Below are 24,273 nucleotides of genomic sequence, written 5' to 3'. Positions count from 1 at the left end.
CTGTTTCTTCCCTCTAGGAGATCTCTTGTCGCCACCCCTTCCTTCTGACACGCCTTTAAGTGGTGTCCCTATGCTTTTACTCCTTCCCATGCCTTTGCAGTGTCTGAGGTGCTTTCCTGAGTGTGTAAATCCTACTTCTTCATTTCTTCAGTAAAAAGTCACTGTGTGTCTATCTTGTGTCAGACACTTGCTTGGTGCTGGGGATACTGTCCCAGCCCTCACAGAGCTCACAGATACTAAATAAATATACAAATAAACATAAAAAAGAAAATCTGTTTCTTTAAGTGCTTCATGTTCTAGCAAATTCATCCCAAGAAATCTGAAGTTTTAAAGAGGTTCAGATAGATCTAATTATCATTATGGTGAACATTCCTACATAACTCAGAATTTCTAAGATCTAACTACTGGTCCAGTTGTTTCAAGCCATATTTAATTATTAAAATAGCCGTGGAGCCAAGGAATGGGGCTGGCTCTTTGTAGTTCATTGCTGTGAACTTTCACTCATGCTTGCCTCTGGGAGAGACCTAAATGCATATCCAACACATTCATGTTGTATAGGCTAGGTCTGAGCACGCATGGGTTACAACTGGGTAATATTCAATTTAACCTAAAATGAGAAAAATTTTTCTTGCAGTGTAAAGCTCAATATACTAGGTCAGTCAAGACAGATACAATCAAGAAGCAAAAGGTATATTCATAATTCAACGTAGAATTTTCTGCTATTTTGATTTATATTATATTAACCTATTCCCCCTGGGCTAATGTTGGACTTGGGCCCACATGTGTGGGATGCCAGCACTTTTAGCACATGCACTGGAGAGGTTTGCCCTGCTTCAGTGGTGTTGAGCTCCCTGTGGTAAGCGAAGGGTGCCGCCACTGGTCCCTCACGACGCTTCACCAGCCTTCTCTGTTACCACCTCTTAGGTAATTACCCAGGCCCAATAAAGCCTTGGTTCAGAATCAGGTGTCCTAAGCGTTGCCTTTGCCTCAGACACCATTTGACATCCAGTTTGCCAGGTATCTTCTTCCTGCGGTGGCCACAGGTCACATTGACATCCGCTGGTCAAGTGGTCTCTCCGAAGCAGCTCCAGAAGTGAAACAGTGGAATTCTGTTGGCTGTCTTTGGGAAACCAAATTGATTCTCATAAGGTTTTTCTCTTTGAAGCTGCCTGCTACCTTTGCTATTGTAACTGTGATCCTTTGGAGAGAAGGAGAAATTGTCTTCTTTGAGGGATGTGATCTGAAAGGATGTGGCCGGGAGATTTCTCATAGTTTTATGATACTGTTTTCATAGTATTTTTAGGGTATTACTTTCCTCTGTGCCTGTGACTATATATGAGGCTATTGTTTTATTATTCACACATGTTGGACTTAAGCGTTTGCTTGGTCTCTTTGAAGGGATGGTATTATGTATGTCTTTATAGATGAGTTTCCTTTGAAAATAGTATTAAGTGGAGTTTGGGAATAGCAGTGCATCTGACAGTGGCTTCTCTTACGTACTTTTTTTGAGCCCAGAAGTAAGGGTTTTTAAAAATAGAATTTATATAAACTACTGTTCCTTTTGAACCTGGACACATTCATGAAGTGTAGTGAAAATAGGGAAGACTGAGTTCTTCCTCTCCTCCAGGAGAAGACAAACATATCTGCAGACCATTTCTAATATCTGCACAGGTCAGGCTGTGATGCTTCTCCCCCAGCTGTGTGCATAAAATCACACACACAGCCCTTGGCTGTTTTGTGAACATCAAGCTAGACTAGTGGGTGTCAGACCTTTTGGCCTTAGGGCCCTTTTACCTTCCTAAAAACTGAAAAATCTGAAAAAGCTTTTGTTTCCGTGGATTCTATCTATTGATGTTTATCATGGGAGAAATGACTGAGAAATGACTGAGAAAACGTTTAATATTCATATAATTCATTTAAAATAACAATAACCTACCCATTACATATTATTCCATAAATAACATCTTTTAATGAAAAAGATACTTTCCAAAACAAAAGGAAATCATAAGCAGGGTAACATTTTTCTCCATTTTTTCAAAGCTCTTTGATTTCAGTTCAGAAAGTTAGACCATCATTTCTACTTCTGCCTTCAGTCTGTTGAGACATGTCGTTTTGGTTAAAGTATGTGAAGAAGCTCTCACAGAGATATTTAGTTGGAAGAGGAAGGAGTATTTTTTATTTTAAGTGTGCTTTTCTGAAAATTTATTTTATTGAAGTATAGCTGATCTGCAATGTTGTGTTACTTTCTGCTGTACAGCAAAGTGATTCAGTTATACATACATATACATTCTTTTTCGTATTCTTTTCCCTTATGGTTTATTATAGGATATTGAATATAGTTCCCTTTGCTGTACAGTATGACCTTGTTGTTTATCCATCCTATATATAATGGTTTGCATCTGCTAACCCCAAACTCCCAATCCATCCCTCCCCCTTGGCAGCCACAAGTCTGTTCTCTATGTCTGTGAGTCTGCTTCTGTTTTGTAGATAAGTTCATTTGTGTCATACTTTAGATTCCACATATAAGTGATATCATATGTTATTTGTCTTTCTCTGTCTGACTTACTTCACTTAGTATGATAATCTCTCAGTCCATCCGTGTGGCTGCAAATGGCATTATTTCATTCTTTTCTATGGCTGAGTAGTATTCCATTGTATATATGTACCACATCTTCTTTATCCATTCATCTGTCGATGGACATTTAGGTTGCTTCTATGTCTTGGCTATTGTAAATAATGCTGCAGTGAACATTGGGGTGCATGTATCTTTTTGAATTAGAGTTTTTGTCTTTTCTGGATATATGCCTAGGAGTGGGATTGCTGGATCATATGGCAACTCTATTTTTAGTTTTTGGAGGAACCTCCGAACTGTTTACCATAGTGGTGGCACCAGTTGACATTTCCACCAACAGTGGAGGAGGGTTGAGGAGTATTTTAATAGCCATTTCAGATCATTGTGCATGTTCTTCTTGGATACTACACTAAAACTTGACATGTGACAGTTTATTAAAGCTTAGGAATTCAGTGAAATTTTCCTTCTCTGCTACATTAAATCCAGTGACCTGTCTTGCACTTTGAATGATCTTGTATCCATGCATGTGACACACCATGTGTCAGTCATTTCAAAAAGCTTGTTTAACTGAGGTATGCAGATTTCCAAATGGTGATACTTTTCATCAAGTAATACCCCAAAATCACATTCATTAATATCGCCACCAGTCTTGTCAGAAAAGTCTCCAGGTATTTGGAAGGTGTCATGGTGAGAGACACAAGTTTTCAAAATTCTCATTGTTGCTGGAAAGCTCAGATTCTATCACTGGCCACAAATACTGTCAGCTGCTTTCCTTACAGTACAAATACAAGAAAAGTACTTGTTCTTTTTCAAGAAAATATCTGCCACATACCCAAGACCAAATAACCATAGTTAATGTCTGACATAGTCATTCTTTCAAGTAGAAGTGTTGTCCCAAGCAAACAAGTGGCGAATTCAGCTTGTGAATGAAACACTCAGGGAAGAACTTTCCTGTGCAGGATGGTCAGCCCTCACGGCGCAGCAGAAACGCTTAAGTATACTTGCCGTGACATCACCTGGGAAATTTAAAAGCTCAAAGGTTAGAATTTTTTAATAATTAAGTAATTTAAAAAAAAAGAGAAAAAAACCCCTTTGTTACTCACTCTTTTCTAGATGTTCTCAGCTGAAACAAACCCAATAAAACTACTTTTGGAATTAAAAAAAAAAAAAAAAGGTTAGAATTTTTTAAATCATTAGGGTTTTTGTTTTCTTTTTGGTTTATTGAGAACATACTTTGGGCTTCCCTGGTGGCGCAGTGGTTGAGAATCTGCCTGCCAATGCAGGGGACACGGGTTCGGGCCCTGGTCTGGGAAGATCCCACATGCCGCGGAGCAACTAGGCCCGTGAGCCATAATTACTGAGCCTGTGCGTCTGGAGCCTGTGCTCCGCAACAAGAGAGGCTGTGATAGTGAGAGGCCCGCGCACTGCAATGAAGAGTGGCCCCCGCTTGCCGCAACTAGAGAAAGCCCTCGCACAGAAACGAAGACCCAACACAGCCATAAATAAATAAATAAATAAATAAACAAACAAACAAACAAACAAACAAACCCAAAAGTTAAAAAAAAAAAAAAGAACATACTTTGTTATCTAAAGTTAGCCAGTATTCTTCAAAATATGATTTTGAATGGCTGTAAATTATCACATAATTCAAAATATTTGTAACGGGCATTTAGGCACTTGCTTATTCCTACCGTTACATAACTTCAGTGAAAATTCTTGAACTAAATTTTGTCGTATCTTTGAACCTTAGAATTATTACCTAGAAGGGAAATTCCTGGGGAAAAAATTGTGGCCATTTGTTCAGGCTATTGATTTAACAGTGAATATACTTCTGTTAGCAAGATATGTGAGTGCTCTTATAACACCAACTCTGATTCAGTATTCTCTTAAGTTCCTCTATTTTCTTCTTTACAGTTAACGGGAAATTAAAATGTTGAAGTGTTAATGTAAAATGAGTTCAGACCAATAAAATCAAAGGAAATACAAAAAAAAAAGAAAACTTCCTTGGGTGAAACTTTTGTGGTTTTTTTTTTGTTTGTATTTAGAGAGCGTGACGATCAGTAAAATAATGACAGTGTACAAAGTACAACGTGGTTACCATTGCCTTGATTCGTGCTGAGGAGTCAGCAGTATTTATTACCCACATCGCTTTTGTACCATCGAAGCAAATTTCAACACAGGGAAAAAGCAAACTATGTCTTGGGATTGTTTTGAAAATAGGTCAAACTCATGAAGCCCCTGATAGGGCGTTGAGGACCACACTTTGAGGACTGCTGAACTTAGATTATGCAAAGAGAAAACACGTGACTAGATTAGCCATGGCAAAAAGACCAAAGCAAACATCAATGTGTCCTAACAGTTACCTCACTTAGACAAAATATTAGATAGTAATAGAAAATAATAAATTTCTCAACATTTGTGTACAGTTAGAAACCAGAGCTTATTGAGAAAACCTAATTGGAACAAAGATTTCTATAACTTTTCCATCATTTAATTATGGGAATTGAAGAGTCTTAATGCCTTTAAAAAGTATATGTTAAAACTGGAGCAGTATTGATTGCATTTCAAAGCTGTGTGTTTTATTCTGATGATCTAATCTTCAGATGCCAATCACATCATTGATGCATTTGGGTTTAGCTTTAAGATCTTGTTAACTGCTTTTTGGTACCCTATGAACACACAAGCAAACCATCTTTCACCAGACAGCCAAAGGTAACAAAGGGATGGGAGGCAGTGAGAATCAATATAGTAAGAGTATTTTTAGGGACTATTGATGGATTGCTGTATTTTGAGCTTAACTTCAAGTGCCAAATGCCCCAGAGCTGACTAAGATGAACTCACCATTTACTGAGAACTGTAGGCTGTCACGCACACAGAGGGCTCTGGGATGGGCAAAACGAGACCCACACATCGTTCCCTTGGCCGTTTGGGGAGAACTCCGGTGGGGTGTTTTTAGGAGCTTCGTGCGGTATTTTGATGAGGACTTGGTACCACTCTAATTGCCGGAGCTGAGGGTCATCCAGTGATGACCTCCCAGTCCTGGTAACGGGTAACTGTGAGATTTTAGGACAACACCGTTACAGCAGCCAATCCATTAATTCTCCAATCCGGAGGCACTCAGGACTCCACGCCCTCTCCCAAGGCAGCCCCGCCGAAGGTGGGAGCCACGTTGAGCTGTGCTTCTGTCAGCAAGCTGAAAGCTGTGGGTCCCTGACACAGCTCTCAATTGCTAGCAGGTTCCTCTCACTGCACCTCATTTGCATCTGGGACATCAATTAGCATGTTTGTTGAGGCTAATTGAATGAAACTCAATCATAGCTCTTAATTGCTTGACTATGTGAAAAGAAATCACATTAATGCAGCTAATTAAGTGTACGGCAATAGATGCAACATAATTAGGAGGAAAATGTAAAAAACAAGGGATGGCAAAGGTGCGGGAGCGGGGCCGCAGCGGGCTGCTGTGCTCGGCTCTGGAGCTGCATCCACGCGGTCGGGGACGGGTCCCCCTGCTCCGGCGCCTGCTTGCGAAAAATAATCCACGAGATGAGCACGGACAACTTGAGAAGAAAAATGCAAATAGGTTTGCAATTACTACTTTTTCAAGCTGTTGAGGGGCAGGAGATAGCACCTCTGGGGGGCCTGGCTCTTGAGTGGGCCCCGGGGACTTGTTAAGTGCTGTTTAAAAGTACTTGGCTTTGAATTACCCTCATGCCTTGTTAAAGGGTTTTTTTCCCCTTTTATCCTCGATCAGCATTTTCTGCAAGGAACACGGAGAGGGGTTGTATCTGTAACGTTTGCATATCAAAATCAAGCTCGCTGGCTTTATTTCCCCCTGCACGGTCCCTACCTCGGACCATCAGGCCGCGCATCCCACTTCTGAGGAGGCGACATTGTTTAGTGGTTGTAGCTTTAATTCCTCAAGTACCGAGCTGGGGAGAGATGAAAAGGGTAGTTCTTTCAAAAACGGAAAGCTCCGTGTTGTTTCTCTTGGGAGAAGCTAGAAGCCTCAGACTCACGTATCCACCTGTTTCTGAAAGACTTTTATGGATTAGGAAATGGATCTTGTAACATTTTTATAAGTTTTAGTGGCTTGAAATATAAGAATTGCCAGGCTTATATTCTGATTTTCTCAAGATCTAGTTCTTCTGCGCCTTCCATGCCTAACTCAGGCAGGGAAACAGATCCCCCAGCCCATGCTGAGCCAAAGATAAATGGGTTCTGTCGCCGCGTTCAAATCCAGAGAGCCAACACTTGGTACATTTCTATAATAATTTTAAAGAAAATATCCTGGTTATTGTATGTTAAAACATGCCTATTAAAAAAGAGACCACGCTGAGGCTTAGTCACTCTCTGATTAGCCTCATTTTAGAGCCCATAAGCCATAAATGCTCAATTACACTCCTGTTATTGTATTTTAATTTGTTAAGAATTGGCATTAAAGAAGAAAGTTGTAGCAAGTTGATATTTTTAAAGGAGTAACTATGCAAGAAGGAATTCATTATTTACAAGCATTAACTTTGGTTTTGAAACTTGGGTTTGCCTATTTGGGGTAAATGTTAATGGAAGTAAATGAAAGATGCTTAAGAACAACCTTTTTTTTTTTAATAACCTTGACCCTTGGTCCTGTACTAACCAAAAGCCACTTCCTTCTTCCGTGTGCTTTTTGTTCACCATCCTCGTGATGAGCTTGGTTGTGAGACTTCTACATTTCTTTCAATCCGCCTTATCCTTTAGCCTAATTTAATGATAATAACTTTCTTTCCATCCTTTGTCCTCATCCTTTCAAAACCACAACTTTTTTCATAGTAGATTATATTTGCGGCAGGGGGCGTGGGGGCAGTCGAAGCATCTTGCCTTTCAAGTGGATGGAGTCTTTAGTCTGTTCCCAGCTGGACACAGCCCATCCCTTCTCCAAACCTGTGATGACCCTCCCCCAAGATGCCCGTGGCCGACCCCGGCAGATGTCCCTCCCTGAGCTGCCCTGGGAGATTAAATGCACAGCTGGGCAGCCCAGGGTGCACCAGCACCCCTGCTCCTGGCTTCCCCGGCTGACAGCATACGTGCCGGTGCAGGTGCTTCTCTCTGGATGGTTTATCATTGCTGAGGAAGGCCCAGCCTCGCCCCTCCCTGGAGGAGCTGGTCTGAATTTGCCCCTACTTGGTGCAGCTTCTGATCCTTTGTTTGTCTTCAGTCCCACGTTCCTCCTGATTCTAGCCTCAGCTTTTTGAGCTTTAGCCCTGCACTAAGAATTGGCCATTTGAGGTCTGTCCTTAGGAAGTCACTGCATCATCATCTCCTGGGCTGGTGCCTGGTGAGCCTTCCAGAGTTCTGTAATCTCCATCACAAGGCCCCCCTTCACGTTATGGAGTTTCTCTTCCAGCCCTTCCTCCTCTGTTGAGAATTCTCCCACTCCCTTTCCTGAGTCTGGGTTGGCTCCCGTGTGGCCACAAGTCCAACTGCTTGGGTTTCAGGTGAGGTGTGACACTTAGAGCCGGCCCTCCCTCCTACAGATGCTGGAGAGAGGACAGTTCTCTCTGTCCCATACGGTCCCAGCGACCCATATGTGGGTTCTTTCCCCTGTGTTGGAATCTAGTACTTTGAGTTCCTTTTTGTGCCATAACTTCTATCAGCAAACTTCCTACTTGTGGATAAACCAGTGACTGCTTCTCAACCCCTTCACCTTATGGAATATGGACATTGTCTTGCAATTAAAAGAAGCCACTGGAGTCCTTCCCTTGGCTTCCCTAGCACCTTCTGTGCCCTCTGAAGCTTCTGCCGTACACCTGGACCGACTTTCCTCATCCTGCAAGCTGAGGCCTCTGACCCGTGCACTACAGATTCATTGGTTTTTTCCCTTTATATCCTAAAAGGAATCCACCAAGATTCTGCCAAGGAAGGAATCTGTTTATTTCATTTCCTGGTTAGTCTTAAAACACTTGAAATATTATTTACCCAAGAGTGATTTAGATAGACTATATCCTTTCTTCATGTGCGATGTTGGTTTAATGATATGTCTGCAGAGACAGAGGGGTTCATTGCCCCCCCAAAAATGCATGAAAGGGTCAATAACTCCTCTAATTTGTCAAGAGACCCCTCACTCTGGCTCTCAGTTGTCTTCTCTTTCGCCACCCAACAGCCAACTCTTCAAGTATTGTTTTCCTCCATATTGAATTAGGTGACGGCACAAAGAATTCCCTGTGTACCTAGACTTCCCTTTAGTTCCGTGATAACTGCTAGTCATTCACCTGCAAAGTGTAGACAAAAGCAAGATACTTTTTCTGAGTACAGTGAATCACTTGGAGAAACATAATGCTTGAGTACAAATAATGTGCTTTCTTTTTTAACATCCAGCTCTTGTGACCTCCATGTTCTTTCAGCACTGTACCACTGACCCCCTCAGACATCTTCCTGAGCAAAATGCTTGACCTCTTACTTAGAGTTTTCACCTGAGTTCCCACCAGACAACTTCAGTCTTACCTAGATGTCTAATGGTATTGCCCTCGGAGACAAAAAGGTTATTACAAAATAGTTCCTACTCCATGGAATTTTACCCAAAACTTACAGGAAGAGCCCAGGGTCCTAATGTACCATCTAATAATGCAGCAGCTCACAAAATAGGATTTCATGTCCGTACTGGTGTCTCATCCTCCTGGATAGACGCATCGACTGTGTCTCCTGTATTTCCAGGGCCTGGGTTAGTTCAGGACACAGAGGCAGAGCTGATTTCAGTGTAATGATGATGCCACCAGTACAAGACAGATCAAAACCTTATTTTTAAGCGCTTGCCACCGTGGAAGGGTCATAGGATTACAACTCAGGATGTCTGATAGAACCTCTTGTCCTAGATTGTAAAAGGTCTTTCTTTTAATCTCTCTTGGATGTTTAACATTTTGAACAGGATTACATGCAGAATGTTCATGGCAAAGAGATTGATCTTCTGAGAACCACTGTGAAAGTCCCAGGGAAGAGGCCCCCCCGAGCCACATCGGCCTGCGCTCCCATCTCCAGCCCGAAAACCAACGGCCTGTCCAAGGACATGAGCAGCTTGCACATCTCACCAAATTCAGGTAAGCTCACAGCCGACATGCTGAAGAAATCCAGCACAATGGCAGCAATGGGTGGTCCTGGCTGGAGGACAGTGCTGAGGTTTGTGGATTAAGTGGAGATTTTGACCATTAAGGTTGTAGACTAAGGTTTACAAGTCTCCTCTCTTCTGTGAATGACTGTTTCCGCTACACCCTTGGGTTCCTGGACTGCCAACAAGCAAACTGTGGCACTTTGAGTCACAGTTCCACAAACCACTAGGCTTTCCCAGGGCTGGGCAGTTGAAAGTCACGTTTTACACATGTTGGAGGATTTAAGGGCCTTCTAAAAAACATGAATTCATTGTTAAGGTGTCAAGGATTAGTATTAACTAATTTGTAGTGACTGTGTTTAGAAAAATGGAAAAGCCATTTGGAGCAAGATTTAAAGGAAACCCCTGGACCTCTATAAAGTTCAGATTCTCTCAGTTTTCTCTTGTAACTGTTACGTGATTCTTTCACAGAATTTTGGTTTTCTTTATTCTCTTTTAAGGGAGAATTTGGCTTTTGTTCAGGATCAGAGAAAGTTAGTGTTTTCTCAGAATAGATGTGTTGAGAAATTCTTTGCTTCGGTGTGCAATGCAAACCATTCAGAGTGTCGTGGTTTGTTTTTGTTTAAGAGTCTTGGCAAACTGTGCTGTGGCTTTTACCTTCCCGTGATCGCTTATCAGAGAAAAGGTGGTAAAAACCACTTTAAGTCTTCCACCAACAAACTCAAACTCCTCCAACATATGGAATCCCTTCACAGATTTCACTTGTTTCCTTTCCTGTCTCCAACCTACATCTGATCTTCTCAAAATAGATTTCTGTTCTGCAGTCATTCCTAGCATATGTCTCTGCTTCCTAAAGATGCTGCCTTTTTTCCTTTCTGAAATGGTAGATGCTTTTAAAGAGGAATGAGGCTGACCCCACAGTTCCGTGGCGTGAATGACATTGTTTGGCAAAAGGAGGGTAAGAAAAAGGGGACAGAATTTGGGGTCCAGCAGCCTGGGTTCTACTGCCCGGTGCTGCATGGTGTTGAGCAGGTAGCTGAACCATGTTTTACATTAGGCTGATCTTGCCTGGCCCTGCCCCCATCACAGAGGTGTGACGGCAGGTGCTGCAGAAACTCATAAAACACGATACAAACATCAGCTGTTGTGACTGATCAAAATAAACCTGGCCTTTCTGATAACAGAGACATTAGTTCATTCTAGAAAGGTGATACGGTTACTTTATGCAGTCTCATGACCTGCTGACCTTCCTTCCAAGTGATACATGAGTTTTCCTTTTCTAGATGGTGTGCTAACTCCATGGGATGGGAAGAGAGAAAAGTGCCCAAGAAAAAAAGTTTTTCTATACTGAATAGAAAGCTAATGTCTTCATTAATTTGTTTATTTGTTCAAAAAGTACTTGCTGAGCACCTGTTCTGTGCAGTCTGTGGATCCAGAATCTCTGACGTCCAGAACTCCTGTGCGAGGCAGTCACCCTATAACCGACTTTCCACTTCCCCTTCTAACCATTGTGACACATCTATCCATGTGTTGTTCAAGTCAGCCAGCATGTATGAAGTTTCTGATGTGTGCCGGTCACTGTCCTGAGCCCTGGGGGTACAGAAAAATGAGGCATAATCCCTACCCTCTGGCATCTCACCCTCTGGGAGGTGGGAAAGATGAGCAGATGTGCCGGTGCAGTGTAGCAGCTCATAGGAGGTGTGAAGGCCCAGGGGTGATGTGCTCGGCTTCACCCCAGGAGCTGGGGCAAGGCTTCAGGGCTTGGGGGACGCCTGTGTGGGGTGTGAAGAAAGCATGGGGACTTGCCAGGCACATAGGATGAGGGAAGAGTCCTGATGATTTGAAGAAGTGTCAGCAATGTAAGATTTGGAGTTTGAAATGTCATCTTGAGATTTGTGTTCTTTGGGGCTTAACTGCCACTTACTGTCCTAAGGAAAATGTAATGTTTGATAACAAATAGAAAATACAGAATGCCATATGAACTTTATCATATCCCCAGAGGAGGTTATGTCATGGGCCTCGGCTAGGGATTGAGTTTTCAATGCCCAGTTGCTTTCTTTTTAAGATTCTTGCTGTGGGGTGAATGGGAAGATTTGGGTCACGATTGAAATCCCTTTTCCATGGTCACACCCATGGTCGGTTTATTACAGCACATCCTTTCAACCCTAAGCTGGGTAAATCCCCATTCAAGGAGCCTGGTAGATGTTTCGTCTTCTTTGGATCACATGTAGGGACTTGGAAGTGGGAATATGATGTCCGCAGGAGCACAGCGCCACTTTGGGGGAAGAAAGTCCCTCATGGTCACAGCAGCGCTCAGGGATGTCGTGCCCTCAGCTAAGCCTGTGGGCGACCTCCTTGGCTGGTATCACCCAGAGCTCTACCCTTTTGTTCATAGAACTCTCTTACATGAAGAATTCCAACCCAGCAAATTTAATTTGAAGTAAATGGATGCTACTTTTAAGTGATGAACTTTTAGCTAAAGATAGGTATTAGTTATTTTAGAGCTAACTTGTCGAAGAACTTAACACACTACTTAACCTCATCTTTCATTCTCAACTCATTTGAATTCTGCCATTTTGTTTTAGACCTCTGGATTAACTGGGCATCTTTGTTTCTTTTTAGCTCTTTTTAAATTCGTTTTCTATCTCCATGTTATGAATTAGATCAATGTTATGTGCATTCCCTTCTAGTCATTTTTCCATTCACATAGACCTGATACACACTTGTACTGAAATCTTTGTGTGTAACTTATTAATGTCTTAGCATAAAAGTCCATAGGTGAAGTGACTCAGCCAATGGATATAAACACTTACAAGATTCTCCGTACATATTTCCAAATTCATTTCTAGAAAGGTTTTATATAAAATACCCTTCTGTCCATAAAGTGAGTGCTCATTTCACCTCTACACATTTTTAGAATCTATGCTAATCTTATAAGCAATAAAAATATCTCGTGTTTTGTTTATTTGGATTTCTTCAGTTAGTAGTGAGGTTGAACAGCTCATGTATTTATGGGTTTTGTGTGTTTCTTGTGTTGTAATTGTGTAGATGTATCCTTTGCCCATTGTTGCACTAGGTGCTTGTCTTTTGCTTATTGACATGTAAGAACTCTTTGTATATTAAGGATATCAACACTTTGTAATATATTTTGCAGCTATTTCCCCAGTTTACTATTTGCTTTTTGAATTTTATAGTCTTATTTACGTACGGAGTTTCCCCCTCTTTAGTATGTAATCAAATCATAAGACTTGTACTTCTGTAGTTTCTACTTTAGATATTTAGAAAGCCTTTAATAATCCTGAAATAAGATCATAATTCATATATATGTATTTCAGAGTTTTATAATTTTATTGTTGTTCCTTTTCCCCTTTTTTATAATTAACCTCTAATCCACCTTTAATTTGTTTGGGTCTATTACATATAATAGGAAATCTAGTTAAACTTTTTATTCAAATATATAACTAATTGTTCTTTCTCTCTTTGTAATTTCCTTTTCCTGTTGATTCTATTTGTCACCTTTCTTGCACAACTAACTCATTTAATCAAATTAGCTATGTTTCTGGGATTGAAAGTGTATTCCATTGACCTACTTTCTCCGCATTGTGTGGATTTACCACATTGTATTAGATTCATGGCTCAATTTATATCTGGTAATGTGACATATAACATGGTTTCATATTACTCTTTTATTTTATAGTGTTTCTTGGTTATTGCCACCATTTATTTTTTCCAGTAAACTTCAGAATAACTTGAAACCTTTCTCTTCCCCCTAAAAATAATCTCACTGTGACTCTGACTGGCATTGCTGTTAATCTATGAATTAATTGTGGAGGAACTGACATCTTAGCTATATTGAGTTTATCATAGAACACAATTCTTTCCCAGTTTATTCAAACTTATTATATACCCCTCAGTAAAGTTTTAACACTTTTTTCCATTTGGATCCTGTATGTGTCCTGTTAATCCATTCTATTACTTTATAATTTTTGGTGAAATGTGAAGCTGATACTTGGCGGGGCGAGGGGTTGTCTATTCTATCATCTAATTGGTAAGAAATAAGAAAGATGCTAATTTTTGTATTTTTTATATCCAGCCATCTTACTGAACTCTTCCTTAGTTGGAATAATTATCCAGATGTTTCTCTTGGTTTTCTAGTGTGCAGTCATAATGCATTCCATATTTCAAACATTATGATGCCTAACTGTATGTCAATGTTGACTTTTAGTTTCTCCCAACCAATTTAATGATTTGGATACCTTATTGCTTTGCCTCCTGTACCATTCACTTACCATCATTATTGAGTCTGCTGCATGCCCAGCCCTGATTAGTGCTCTGGAGATTCAGGGGGCCCTCCCTCCAAGGGCTTACACTCCAATGGGGGGGGGGGGGGTGGAAGAATCAGAAGATAAACACACAAGCAAGACCACTGAAGCTGGTGATAATTGCTAAAGGGTCTAAAAGGAGCAATTGGATAGAAAATTACTTGCAGGAGATGGTGGTCTTATGTTATTCCTAGTATCGGGGAGTGGTTTGCCAGTATTGGAATGCTGACTACCTTTCAAACATTAAAATGCTAGAAATGTGATGATCTTAATACCGAGTTTCTCCAGGGACTTGGGGAAGAGGAGGAAAAACACATTCTCATACCTGATACTGCATACCTGCATACTGATAACGCAGCCTGGGTCTCATTTTGGGGCTCGCGAGTTAACCAGAGCAGAAGAGCTGCAGTGAAGATGGGGTGGCTCCCGGCTCCACTGGGCACCTGTGGGATGCAGGCACTGCAGGCTGAGGGACACGTTCAGGAAGAGTTGACCAGCGGCATCCCCACCACCATCCCCACTGGGAAAGTAAGCAGCGTGCCTGGGGAGGATACCCTGATGTGGGTGCTCATGCTTGCAAGAGAAGGAAGCAGGCTGGAAAACTCAAACCTCTGCGTAGTCACAGGGAAACATAAATGAATGGCAAGGAAGGGCAGCTCTGACCATGAGGGACGCAATGGAGGTGTGCCAGCCCGCCCATGAACTTGTATTGTTGGTCAAAGACGAACCCACCAGTCAGCACGTGCCACACACGTGCCCCAGGGCTGCAGAGTCGGTTCAGCCCTGCTCTTATTCATCAACATGAGTGGACAACCAAGACGTTTGTGGAAACCAACAGTCAAAATATGAAAGACCAACATAAGCAAAAGGACAACTGATCTTGGAAGAAAGAGAGTGATAATTTGGGGAAAGAGAACTTAAGAGGAAATTACAACTAGTATCATCGGAAAGATTTAAGAGATTGGTTTTTGTATTCCAAAATGAAACAAACAAAAGATGACATGAAAAACCTGGGGTGGGCTTCCCTGGTGGCGCAGTGGTTGAGAATCTGCCTGCCAATGCAGGGGACATGGGTTCGAGCCCTGGTCTGGGAAGATCCCACATGCCGCGGAGCGGCTGGGCCCATGAGCCACAGTTACTGAGCCTGTGCGTCTGGAGCCTGTGCTCCGCAACGAGAGGCCGTGATAGTGAGAGGCCGGCGCACCGCAATGAAGAGTAGCCTCCGCTTGCCACAACTAGAGAAAGCCCTCGCACAGAAAGGAAGACCCAACACAGCCATAAATAAATAAATAAATAAATTTTAAAAATAATCTGTTAAAAAAAAAAAAAAAGAAAAACCTGGGGAGAAAGAGTTCTTGGAAATTAAGGAGAAAGATTGCAAAAATAAAAATTTCAGTAGATGGATTACATACTATAAAGAACTTGGCTTAAAGATACTGTCGGCAATATAACAGAAGAAAACATGCTAGAGGTGACAAAGGAAATGCCAGTGTCTTCCCATCTGAAGAGTCAAGTATCAAACTGGATGGGAGAGGAGGCTCTGTAAACATGGACAAATCCCCAAAAGCATCCAAGATAAGGGAAGACTGAGGTTACCTATCAAGGAAGAAAACTCTGATGGTCCTTGACCTTCTCAAGAGTCACACCTTGTATTTGTTACAAGAACAAATAATTTTGAATCTAGAAGCTTATGTAGAGCCAAACTATTACCAATCAAGTGTGAAGACATTTTTAGATCACATACAGGGATATAGAACATTTCCCTCTCAATGGATTTCTGAAAAAATTACTTAAGCATCTACTTCAGGAAGAAGAAGAAGGAGAAGGAGGAGAAGAATCCAGAAGACATTTCTTTATTCAGGCCTGGTTAAATTCCCCCTTCCCCATCACATCTTCCCCTTCCTCCAAGGTCACTTGCTGAGGATGCCCAGGGCAGTATCTGCCATTTCCATTCCTTCAGCATGGAACCTACATTGCCATTCTAATGGGAACCCATCGGAAACCACATTTTAGAGTCCGCCCAACTGTCATTTCAGGGATGCTTCCAGAGAAGGGGGTCAAATGTCCAAAAATATTTTCTGACATGAGTTTTTGGCTGGGTTGGTAGAATAATATTCATATATGACAGAATATAGGGTTGTTTCAGCTCTGACAGGTATTTTGACATTTCAGTAGAAAGCAGGAAAACATAATGGCCAACAGCAGGGGCTTTGGAGTCAGAAACACTAAAGTGAATCCCACCTTCCCCATCTTAGGACCTAAACCCCAGCTTCCTCATCTTGAAGATGGGAAAACAGTGCCTACCCCCTTCCTTGTAAGGATAACACACTGCATGCCTTTCCAAAGCCTGACCCGGGGTGACTCTTCAGAACTGTATCAGGAATCCATCATAATAGTCGTGCTCATCACAAGAAAAGAAAGGAAGAGGGTTGAGAAATTATGTTTTTGAATTAATTTTGGTAAATGCCATGAAGTGTTTACTTAGCCTTTGAGTAGACATAGTGGGTCAGAATCAACTAAACCCATGCCCCGCAACCCACAGCTCCCCCCATGATGGCAGTGAGCTGGGCAGCCAGAGAAATGCCCTTCAGGACTTCCCTGGATCTCCATGGGGGGCTCTGCTCCAGTTCTGTGTGTCCATCCTCTCTTTATTCCTGTGTTCGCCATAACTCCTGGTTGCGACATTTGCTTCCTAGATGACAGCTATCTTCTCATCCCTAAAGTGTGTCTTTGTTGGGTATTTGCAGCTGTGGGTGTGTTTTTATCCTAACCAGATTGATGCTGAGACCTTCGTGACGGGGAGACCTTTCCCCCTTGTCCTCCACCTCCACCTCCCCCGACTCAGGCCCCCAGCGGTTTCAAAATATGAAAGCCGTCTGGAGGGTTGAGGCTGATTTTCCAGGGGTGGGGGCAGGGATCTCAATGTGTTTTGAGTATTGAACCGCCGTGGACATCGAAAGTCTCAACCATGCTGTGTCCCTCCACACTTCAGTAATCAGGGCATCCAGCAAACCCATAAAAAACCCAACTAATAGCATGAATATTCAGTGACCTAGAATACTAATTAGTGTCATGAATATTAATGTGATCGGACTTGCTTTTTCCTCTCCTCTTTCTCTCCCGTCCTCTTTCTCCCTCTCTCCCTCTCTCTTTTTTTTTTTCCACTTAGCCGGCTCTAAAGATGGGTCATAATGAGAGCATTTAAGAGGGAGCGCGCTCTCCGCCGTGACAGGGACTGGGGTAATACGGAGAGCTTGATTAACGCGGAACACTTGGGGGAGAGATGAGAGGCTTCACGTGGGCCTGGTCGGGGGAGGCAATGAGACCCCGGCAGCTCTGTTGCTGCTCCCGGAGATTAATGAGGCCTAAGAGTGCATTAGGAACAGTGACAAAGGTTTGATCTAATGGGCTCAGTCATTTTTCCTTTGAGTGACAGACGCACAGAAGTAATTGGCTGTGCAGAATGGCAGCTCATTGGCGGTACTTAAGGATACATTATCCCCGTTGTGTGGCCCGCAGAGGCTGTTTATCAAAACTGCTCACACTGCAGACGCTGAGTCGCTAAGCTGCTGCTACAGTGGTAATAGCTATTTAAAAAAAAAAAATAACGCAACACGCAACATCAAAACTAGATCCGTGGTTGTCTTGTAGAAACAAAGTTTTTCTTTGTTTAGTTTCAAATGGTCTAGAAGACATTTTCGTAACTCCGGAGTCTGTGCACCGGGTGAGCGGGTCTCCTCCCGGTGGGTCGAGTCGCAGGCTCGTTAGGACATCAGAGCCCTTGGTCACCAGCTTATTTCCCACACTTTAGATTCTGTTCACAGCACGAATCCACCGATAACAGAAATTGGATGCTTTGGCCAAACACCCTTCTAGCAGCTTTGGTGGAACACTTGCAGATGATCACCTTCTTGGTGGAGAATTAACTTGCTGGAGAATACTCCCCCAAATCAGTATCCCGTGATGATGTCTGCTTCCATAAACCAGGTTTTATTGGAGTAGGTTTTGACGGCAAATTAATAATTCATTATTTTTAGGTTAAAAACGTTTTGTGGGGCTTCTCTAAGACTAAAATTTGAAGAAGTTGGTGACATCTGAAATGAAATGGCTCTAAAGTGATTATTTGATTCTTTATAAACGTTTTGGCATCTGCTTTTAGGAGAAATGCCTTCTTACTGTTAAGTCGTTTCTACGTTTAGACGTTTCTCCCACTGAGATTTAGGCAAATGTGTGCTACATTGTTTCCATCATTAAATTGTAAACTCTTTGAGGCATAGACCATTATTTCTCTTCTTTTGTTATCCTCTCCTAGCTTCGTGACCTAGCAATTATTTTTGCATTAAGTAAATATTCCTGAGTATCGCCCATCATGTGAGCTGTAAGTGATAAATATTGAGAGTAAGTATCGTTTGCTTTCAGATAACGGTTCCTCCATTGCAACATTCCGTGATCAAGATCATTGGGGTACAGTTCACATATAAATCAAAGCCATACCTTCCAGTTTAAGGAAACTGTCTTCAATCATTTGAACTCTAAATGGAGTGTTCTTTTCTGTAAGAACTGACAAAAGCAAGTTAATCCTTGATGATTTCCGTTAAAAACATAGAAGGATGATGGGGATACTGAGCCATACATCTCTGTGGGAACAGATATCCCGATCAGTAAATAAAAGTTGCTTTAGAAACTTTCCCCCCCCCTCTCAAAAATGTGTGTGTTCAGTGAAGAATAGTGTTTCAGCTGTTGACATGATACTTTCAAGATTGGGAAAATGGTCAGCATTGGAAGAGCTCTAGGAAAGAGGGCGGCTTTCACTGACCCAACGGCCTTCAGCAAGGTAGCTGGCCGGGGCCTCGGCTGGGACCAGGGCCTTGGGTAGAGCCTTTCTGTGCTAGAGTCAAGTCTGTGGTTGGCCCACTTGCTCCATAATCGTTGCCACATTGGCAGAGGAGAACTTTTCCAAGTAGTCATGATGTCTTACCAGCTCCAAACCTTGTGGCCTGGCATTTTGAGAAACCACACGTACAGAGACCGCGCCTCTCTCTCTGGAATATTCCTAGTGAGTGGTTAAACCCCAAAACATCCTGGCCCACAAACAAGCAGCCCCCCTTCACATCATCAGAGTTGCAAACATGGAGTTCCTCAGTGCCCTCACCCCCTAATGGCTCTCTCTGTTCAGTCCTGAGAGATGATTCTATGAAGCCTGGATGGGAGAGGAAGAAGTCCAAGTGAGCACTTCTGGGGGTGGGGCTGTGTGGCCACCTTCCTGAAAGGGCTTGTAAAATTCAGTGAGAGCCAGGGAAGACATCCCTCAAAGCAGTGCTGTCAAGTCACACTGAATTTTGTGCGAAACACACCTATTGTAGATATCACATGGAGGAGAAAGAATATTTTAAAGACAGGACTATTATGCATGGCAAAGGAGGAAACTGAACTATTGAATTAAGTTGTTGGGGGCATAGAACCAAATAAGAAACTAGGAGAGAAGATGATACGAGCATCTTGGACTTTCTGTTTTAGAAAACATTATTACTTGAGTGCTATATTCATAGTTTATTGCTTTAAAAAATCCTTAGTTTTAGCCTCCTTTTGTGTAATGTCACCATACCTCATTATAACTGTATTGCATATAAACTTGTTCATGTAACCCGTACCAAGCAATGGCTTGTAGGTAAGTAAGCACTGTGTAAGCATCATGTGCATAAGCATAAGTAAGCATTATGCTGACCCTCTCCATAGACACCTTCAGAATCCGTAGCAGCAAGTGTTCCTCAGGCAGATAGATATAAATGGGCAGGATGAGAAGTGCAGGTGTCGTTTTGCAGTGATGAATGCTGGGCCACCCAACTGGAAAAAGCAGATTTTGTCATTGCAATAAATATTTAAACTCTTTCCAAATATCAGAACTTACCTTCTGATTGTGCTTAATATTTTCTTCTTAATTTATTACCAAACACCAAGTTCTATCCATCCCCAGGGTGGAGCTGCATCCCAGGGATGGGATGTAAGCAGGACCGTGGATACTGTACCTCACCTGTCCTTGCCCATCAGGTAATCTCATTCATCCATTGCTTGCGTTATGTCCCAAGCACATGATTTCTTTCCTTTCTGTCTTTCCTTTTATAAACTCTACTTCTGATGACTTCGGCATTACCTTTGGAATTTGGGGAGACTAAGAGTGGGAAGAGTGTCTCCGAGTTGTCCCAGTGCTAAATGCTGTACTGGTCCTTATACAGGAGTAGGTGTTCAAGAAACACCATCGGTGAATGAGTGTTTGGGCTCATGTGAAGTGATGAATGACTAGGACACCAAAACACAGATAGGAGGCAAACAGTCCGAGCAGTTTACACACGAAGAGACACCGCCACGAGAGAAACAGGAGTAAAATATCCAGACTTCTTAGATTTTAAAGTCAAACAAAATTAGCAGTATCACCGTTTTTGCTAAAAAATTAAACTGTAGAGAAAAGGACAACTCACTGTTGGCAAAATTAATAACAACTACTATCTTCAGAGGCTTTGCAGTATACGAAGTGCTTTATGTAATTTGGTCCTTGTATTAATAACCACAGGGGGCATATTATGATCATCATCATTATTATCTCCATTTTATCATCATTGTTACTGTTCTATCCATTTTACAAATTCTGAACTGACTTGTTTTCAGGATGCCCAGGTTCCATCTTCTTTTAGCCCACGGGTCATTAAGAAAATTAATTAATAACGTATATCACGAGTCAGAAAGATGTTAATGCTGTTTAACCCAATAATAACTCTTCTGGGATGTCAGCCTAAGGAAAAGTCTAAAAGTAGAAGATGTCCTTTGCAGTATTGTTTATAATGATGAGAAATTGCAAGCAATCAAAACTATCCAGATGTAGGAAAATGGCAGTGTAAGTTATCTACATTAAATCTGTAAGATGTTATATGTCTGAAATTATTTGAAGGTTTTGGAACAACATGGGGAAATGGCTGGGAAGTCATAATACAGAAGTGTTGTAGAATATTACATCTTTTCTATTGTCATAATTAAGAAAAATGTATGCATATGTTCAATAATGAGTTGATCTATTAGATGGGATTTTGGTAGACTTCTATTTTACTTTATTTGTGTATCTGCATAACCTTGCAAAATAAGTTTCAGTAATTTATAGAACAAAACATACTCCCATTTTTTCCCCATGACATCATCATTAGAACAGGGAGAAATCAGAATAAAATGAGCTATTTCTACATTTTAGGAAATAACCATGAACTGTCTAGTTCCAGGATTTTTAATTCTGGGCATGGCCACAGTGTTGCATTTAGTAGTAATTACATTTGTCATTACCACTGGGTCTGGACTCTGTACATTCTTTTTTCTCTGGTAAGCATACTGCAGAAAACATACAACCAAAAAAATAATAAAATGCACAGCATTCTGAGAAACACAAGATTCCTATCTCAATAGTAGATGTGTTGAATTGCACCCTTTTACAAAACAAGTATCACATAATGTGGAGTCCTGAATGCCTGCATCTTTAAGAAAAGCTACTGAAGGTGTCCTTGGAAAAAAAAATCCTCTTAGCCTGAAATCCTGGTTGCCAAAAGGAGGGCAGATTTCCAATGCAAATAGTGAGGCGAATGGGCCCTCCTCACAGGCACTTAAATCATTTGTATCTCACTTTTTATGGTAGTGTGGTGAATTATATTATTTTTGGGTTTATAATTAGAGGACGGAACAGATGGCGGAGGCCTAGTTTGAAGTGATGTGGCCATTAGAAGAGCCTCAGTTGTCCAGTCCTGATTCCCGCAGACCTGGTTTTCCCGCCCGCACTCGGAATGGGGCACGGTGTAGCTGTAGGTTTGCACAGTAGCCTTGAACTCTGAGTTTTTATAACATTTGAAGCCACATAGGAATGAAAAAGGGCCTATAAGAGCAATCGCTATTTCAGAGGGTGAGGCCTTCGAGGGGAAGAGTGAGTTCCTATCAATCCTATTTCTGTAATTATGATTTTTTAAAAAAATTACAAAGTCCCACAATGGACATAAATGTCTCTTTCACACTCACGTGCTCATAGAATCTTCTTTGGGTTTTTCTCCTCCACTCTCAGTGTACGAGAAACTTCATTATCACCATCACCAAGAGTTTCTGCCCTTTTCTAGGCTGTTTCACCAAATAAGTCAAATGCCAAATATTGTTTTCCGAGTTGAAGCCTTGGTAGGGTCAAGTCTCATTATTGAAGGTAGACCAAAATCAGGATGTGCAGTGAGCAGAATTCTGTATTAAGGAAAAAAAAAAAAAAGATTGTTGATGAATCTCTATTTAAATGCTATGAAAAACCTTATTTCAGGTTATATTTTTAAAAATCAGAACAGGCTATTTTTAATGTAATAAGCCTATAGCTTAAAAAAGGAATTCTCCCTTTGATGTCATTTGGTGGATGAAAACATTCTTGTTCAATAGAAAACCAGCATCTTTTTCATGCTCGTGTGAGATCAGGCAACACACTGATATTCATTCAGCTATAAATGCCATATTCACTTTGAAATGCAAATTGTTTAAAGAAAAATAGCATATGGTGGAGGTAAGTACCTTTTCAAATCAACTGTTACACTTTAGGGACGTAAGCAAAGCTAAAATTATTCTTTGGGAAGAATCTGGCGCTTTTGACACATGGAAGCTCGCGCTAATCAGCCGGCCCAGTGGGCACACGCATCTCCATATCAAGGCAGTGGTGTGGGGCTCCGCGGATTAGCATCCTAATGCGGCCGCCCCTGCTCAGCAAGGCCAGCAGCCAGCTGATCAGTAGAGGGGATCTGTGAGGACACACTCTCCTGTGTTCCAGAATGGGCCAGGAAGTCGACCACGTATGTCATCATAATGCAGATACTGTTCGGGGAAAAAAAATCCTGAGACAATTACCAGATGGGTCCTTTTGTGCCTCGCTGCCTCTGGATGCCAGCATCCCATACTTTGTAGGGCTGGGCCGCTCCTTGGGATATAACACGGGTGAAAGTGTCTCCTTGCTCCTTGGTGACTTCTTCTCATACTTCCTGATCTGACCTCTGCGTTCACAAACCATTCAAATGAGTTGTTTGGGGGAGTTGGGGGGTAAATTTTATTGATTAACATACACTTACAAAGTGCAAAATCCTAAGTTCCAGCTAAGCGTACGGGTGACCAGCACATGAGTCAAATAGGAGCAGGTGGCCGGCAGCCCAGGAAGCCCCCGGGCCCCATCCCATCGCTGCCCACATCTTCCCCTACACACACACGAGGGTGACCATCGTCTCATTTCCCACTCCGTAGATGGGCTTTGCCTGTTGGGTTTGACCCATCGTATGGCTGTATGGGACCAGGACAGGTGGAGCCCTCGTGTTTGTCTTCTTCGGATCCACATCCTGTCTGTGGTGTCTCTCCTGTTGTGGCCCATGTCAGAGGCCATTCATTCTTATTGGTGTGGATCTACCACGAGGTACCCATGGTGGATGGATGGACGTTTCAGCCATTCTCAATAATTCTGCCATGAACATTCTTGTACATGTGTTCTGGTGGATTGTTTCTGCATGTCTATATGATTTTTTTTGTCCTTGTTTTATTTTTAAATTTTTTTATTACAGTATAGTTGCTATACAATATTATATAAGTTACAGGTGTACAATATAGTGAGTCACAATTCTTAAAGGTTATACTCCATTTAGAGTTATTATAAAATATTGGCTATATTCCCTGTGTTGTACAGTATATTCTTGTAGCTTATTTTATACCTAATAGTTTGTACCACTTACTCCCCTCTCCCCACTGGTAACAGCTACTTCGTTCTCTGTACCTGTGTGTCTGCTTCTTTTTTTGTTGTATTCACTAATTTGTTGTATTTTTTAGATTCCACATTAAGTGATATCATACAGCATTTGTCTTTCTCTGTCTGACTTACTTCACTTAGCATAGTGACCTCCAAGTCTGTCCATGTTGCTGCAAATGGCAAAATGTGATTCTTTTTTATGGCTGAGTAATATTCCAGTGTGTGTGCGTGTGTGTGTGTGTGTATACACCACATCTTCTTTATCCATTCATCTGTTTATGTTGGTGTGATTTTAATCCAGAGGGATGTGAAAGAAAAAAGAGGAATCTTTTAAGAGACAAGAAGACGGATTGGGTTGTTCTGTGAAAGCTTTACATCTGGGTTGTCGGGTGATAGTGTTAGGTAGTGTCCCCTCTTTCCATGTTATTATTTACAGAGATGGGCCAATTCCAAAGTCTAAAATAAACCTACAGTGTTCCATGAAGTTTCTCCTGAAGCTTCCAGCAGGCATGATATCCTGCCT

The 24,273-nt window shown here is 41.7% G+C and overlaps 1 protein-coding gene across 14 annotated transcripts in view; it reads left to right on the top strand.

Annotated features, from left to right (window-relative positions):
- The window catches only part of AGAP1 (ArfGAP with GTPase domain, ankyrin repeat and PH domain 1), a 551,343-nt gene that overhangs the window by 354,231 nt on the left and 172,839 nt on the right, over window positions 1-24,273 (top strand). For all 14 annotated transcript variants that reach the window (XM_082395530.1, XM_082395527.1, XM_082395538.1 and 11 more), the window contains exon 11: window positions 9,471-9,639. In XM_082395530.1, coding sequence (XP_082251656.1) covers window positions 9,471-9,639 — 169 coding nt within the window. The remainder of the gene's footprint in view (window positions 1-9,470; window positions 9,640-24,273) is intronic.

This window comes from Balaenoptera borealis (assembly GCF_965194805.1).
Source record: "Balaenoptera borealis genome assembly, chromosome: 6".
NCBI lineage: Eukaryota > Metazoa > Chordata > Mammalia > Artiodactyla > Balaenopteridae > Balaenoptera > Balaenoptera borealis.
The sequence above is the reverse complement of the archived record's forward strand: the minus strand, read 5'-3'. Positions and strand labels throughout refer to the sequence as shown.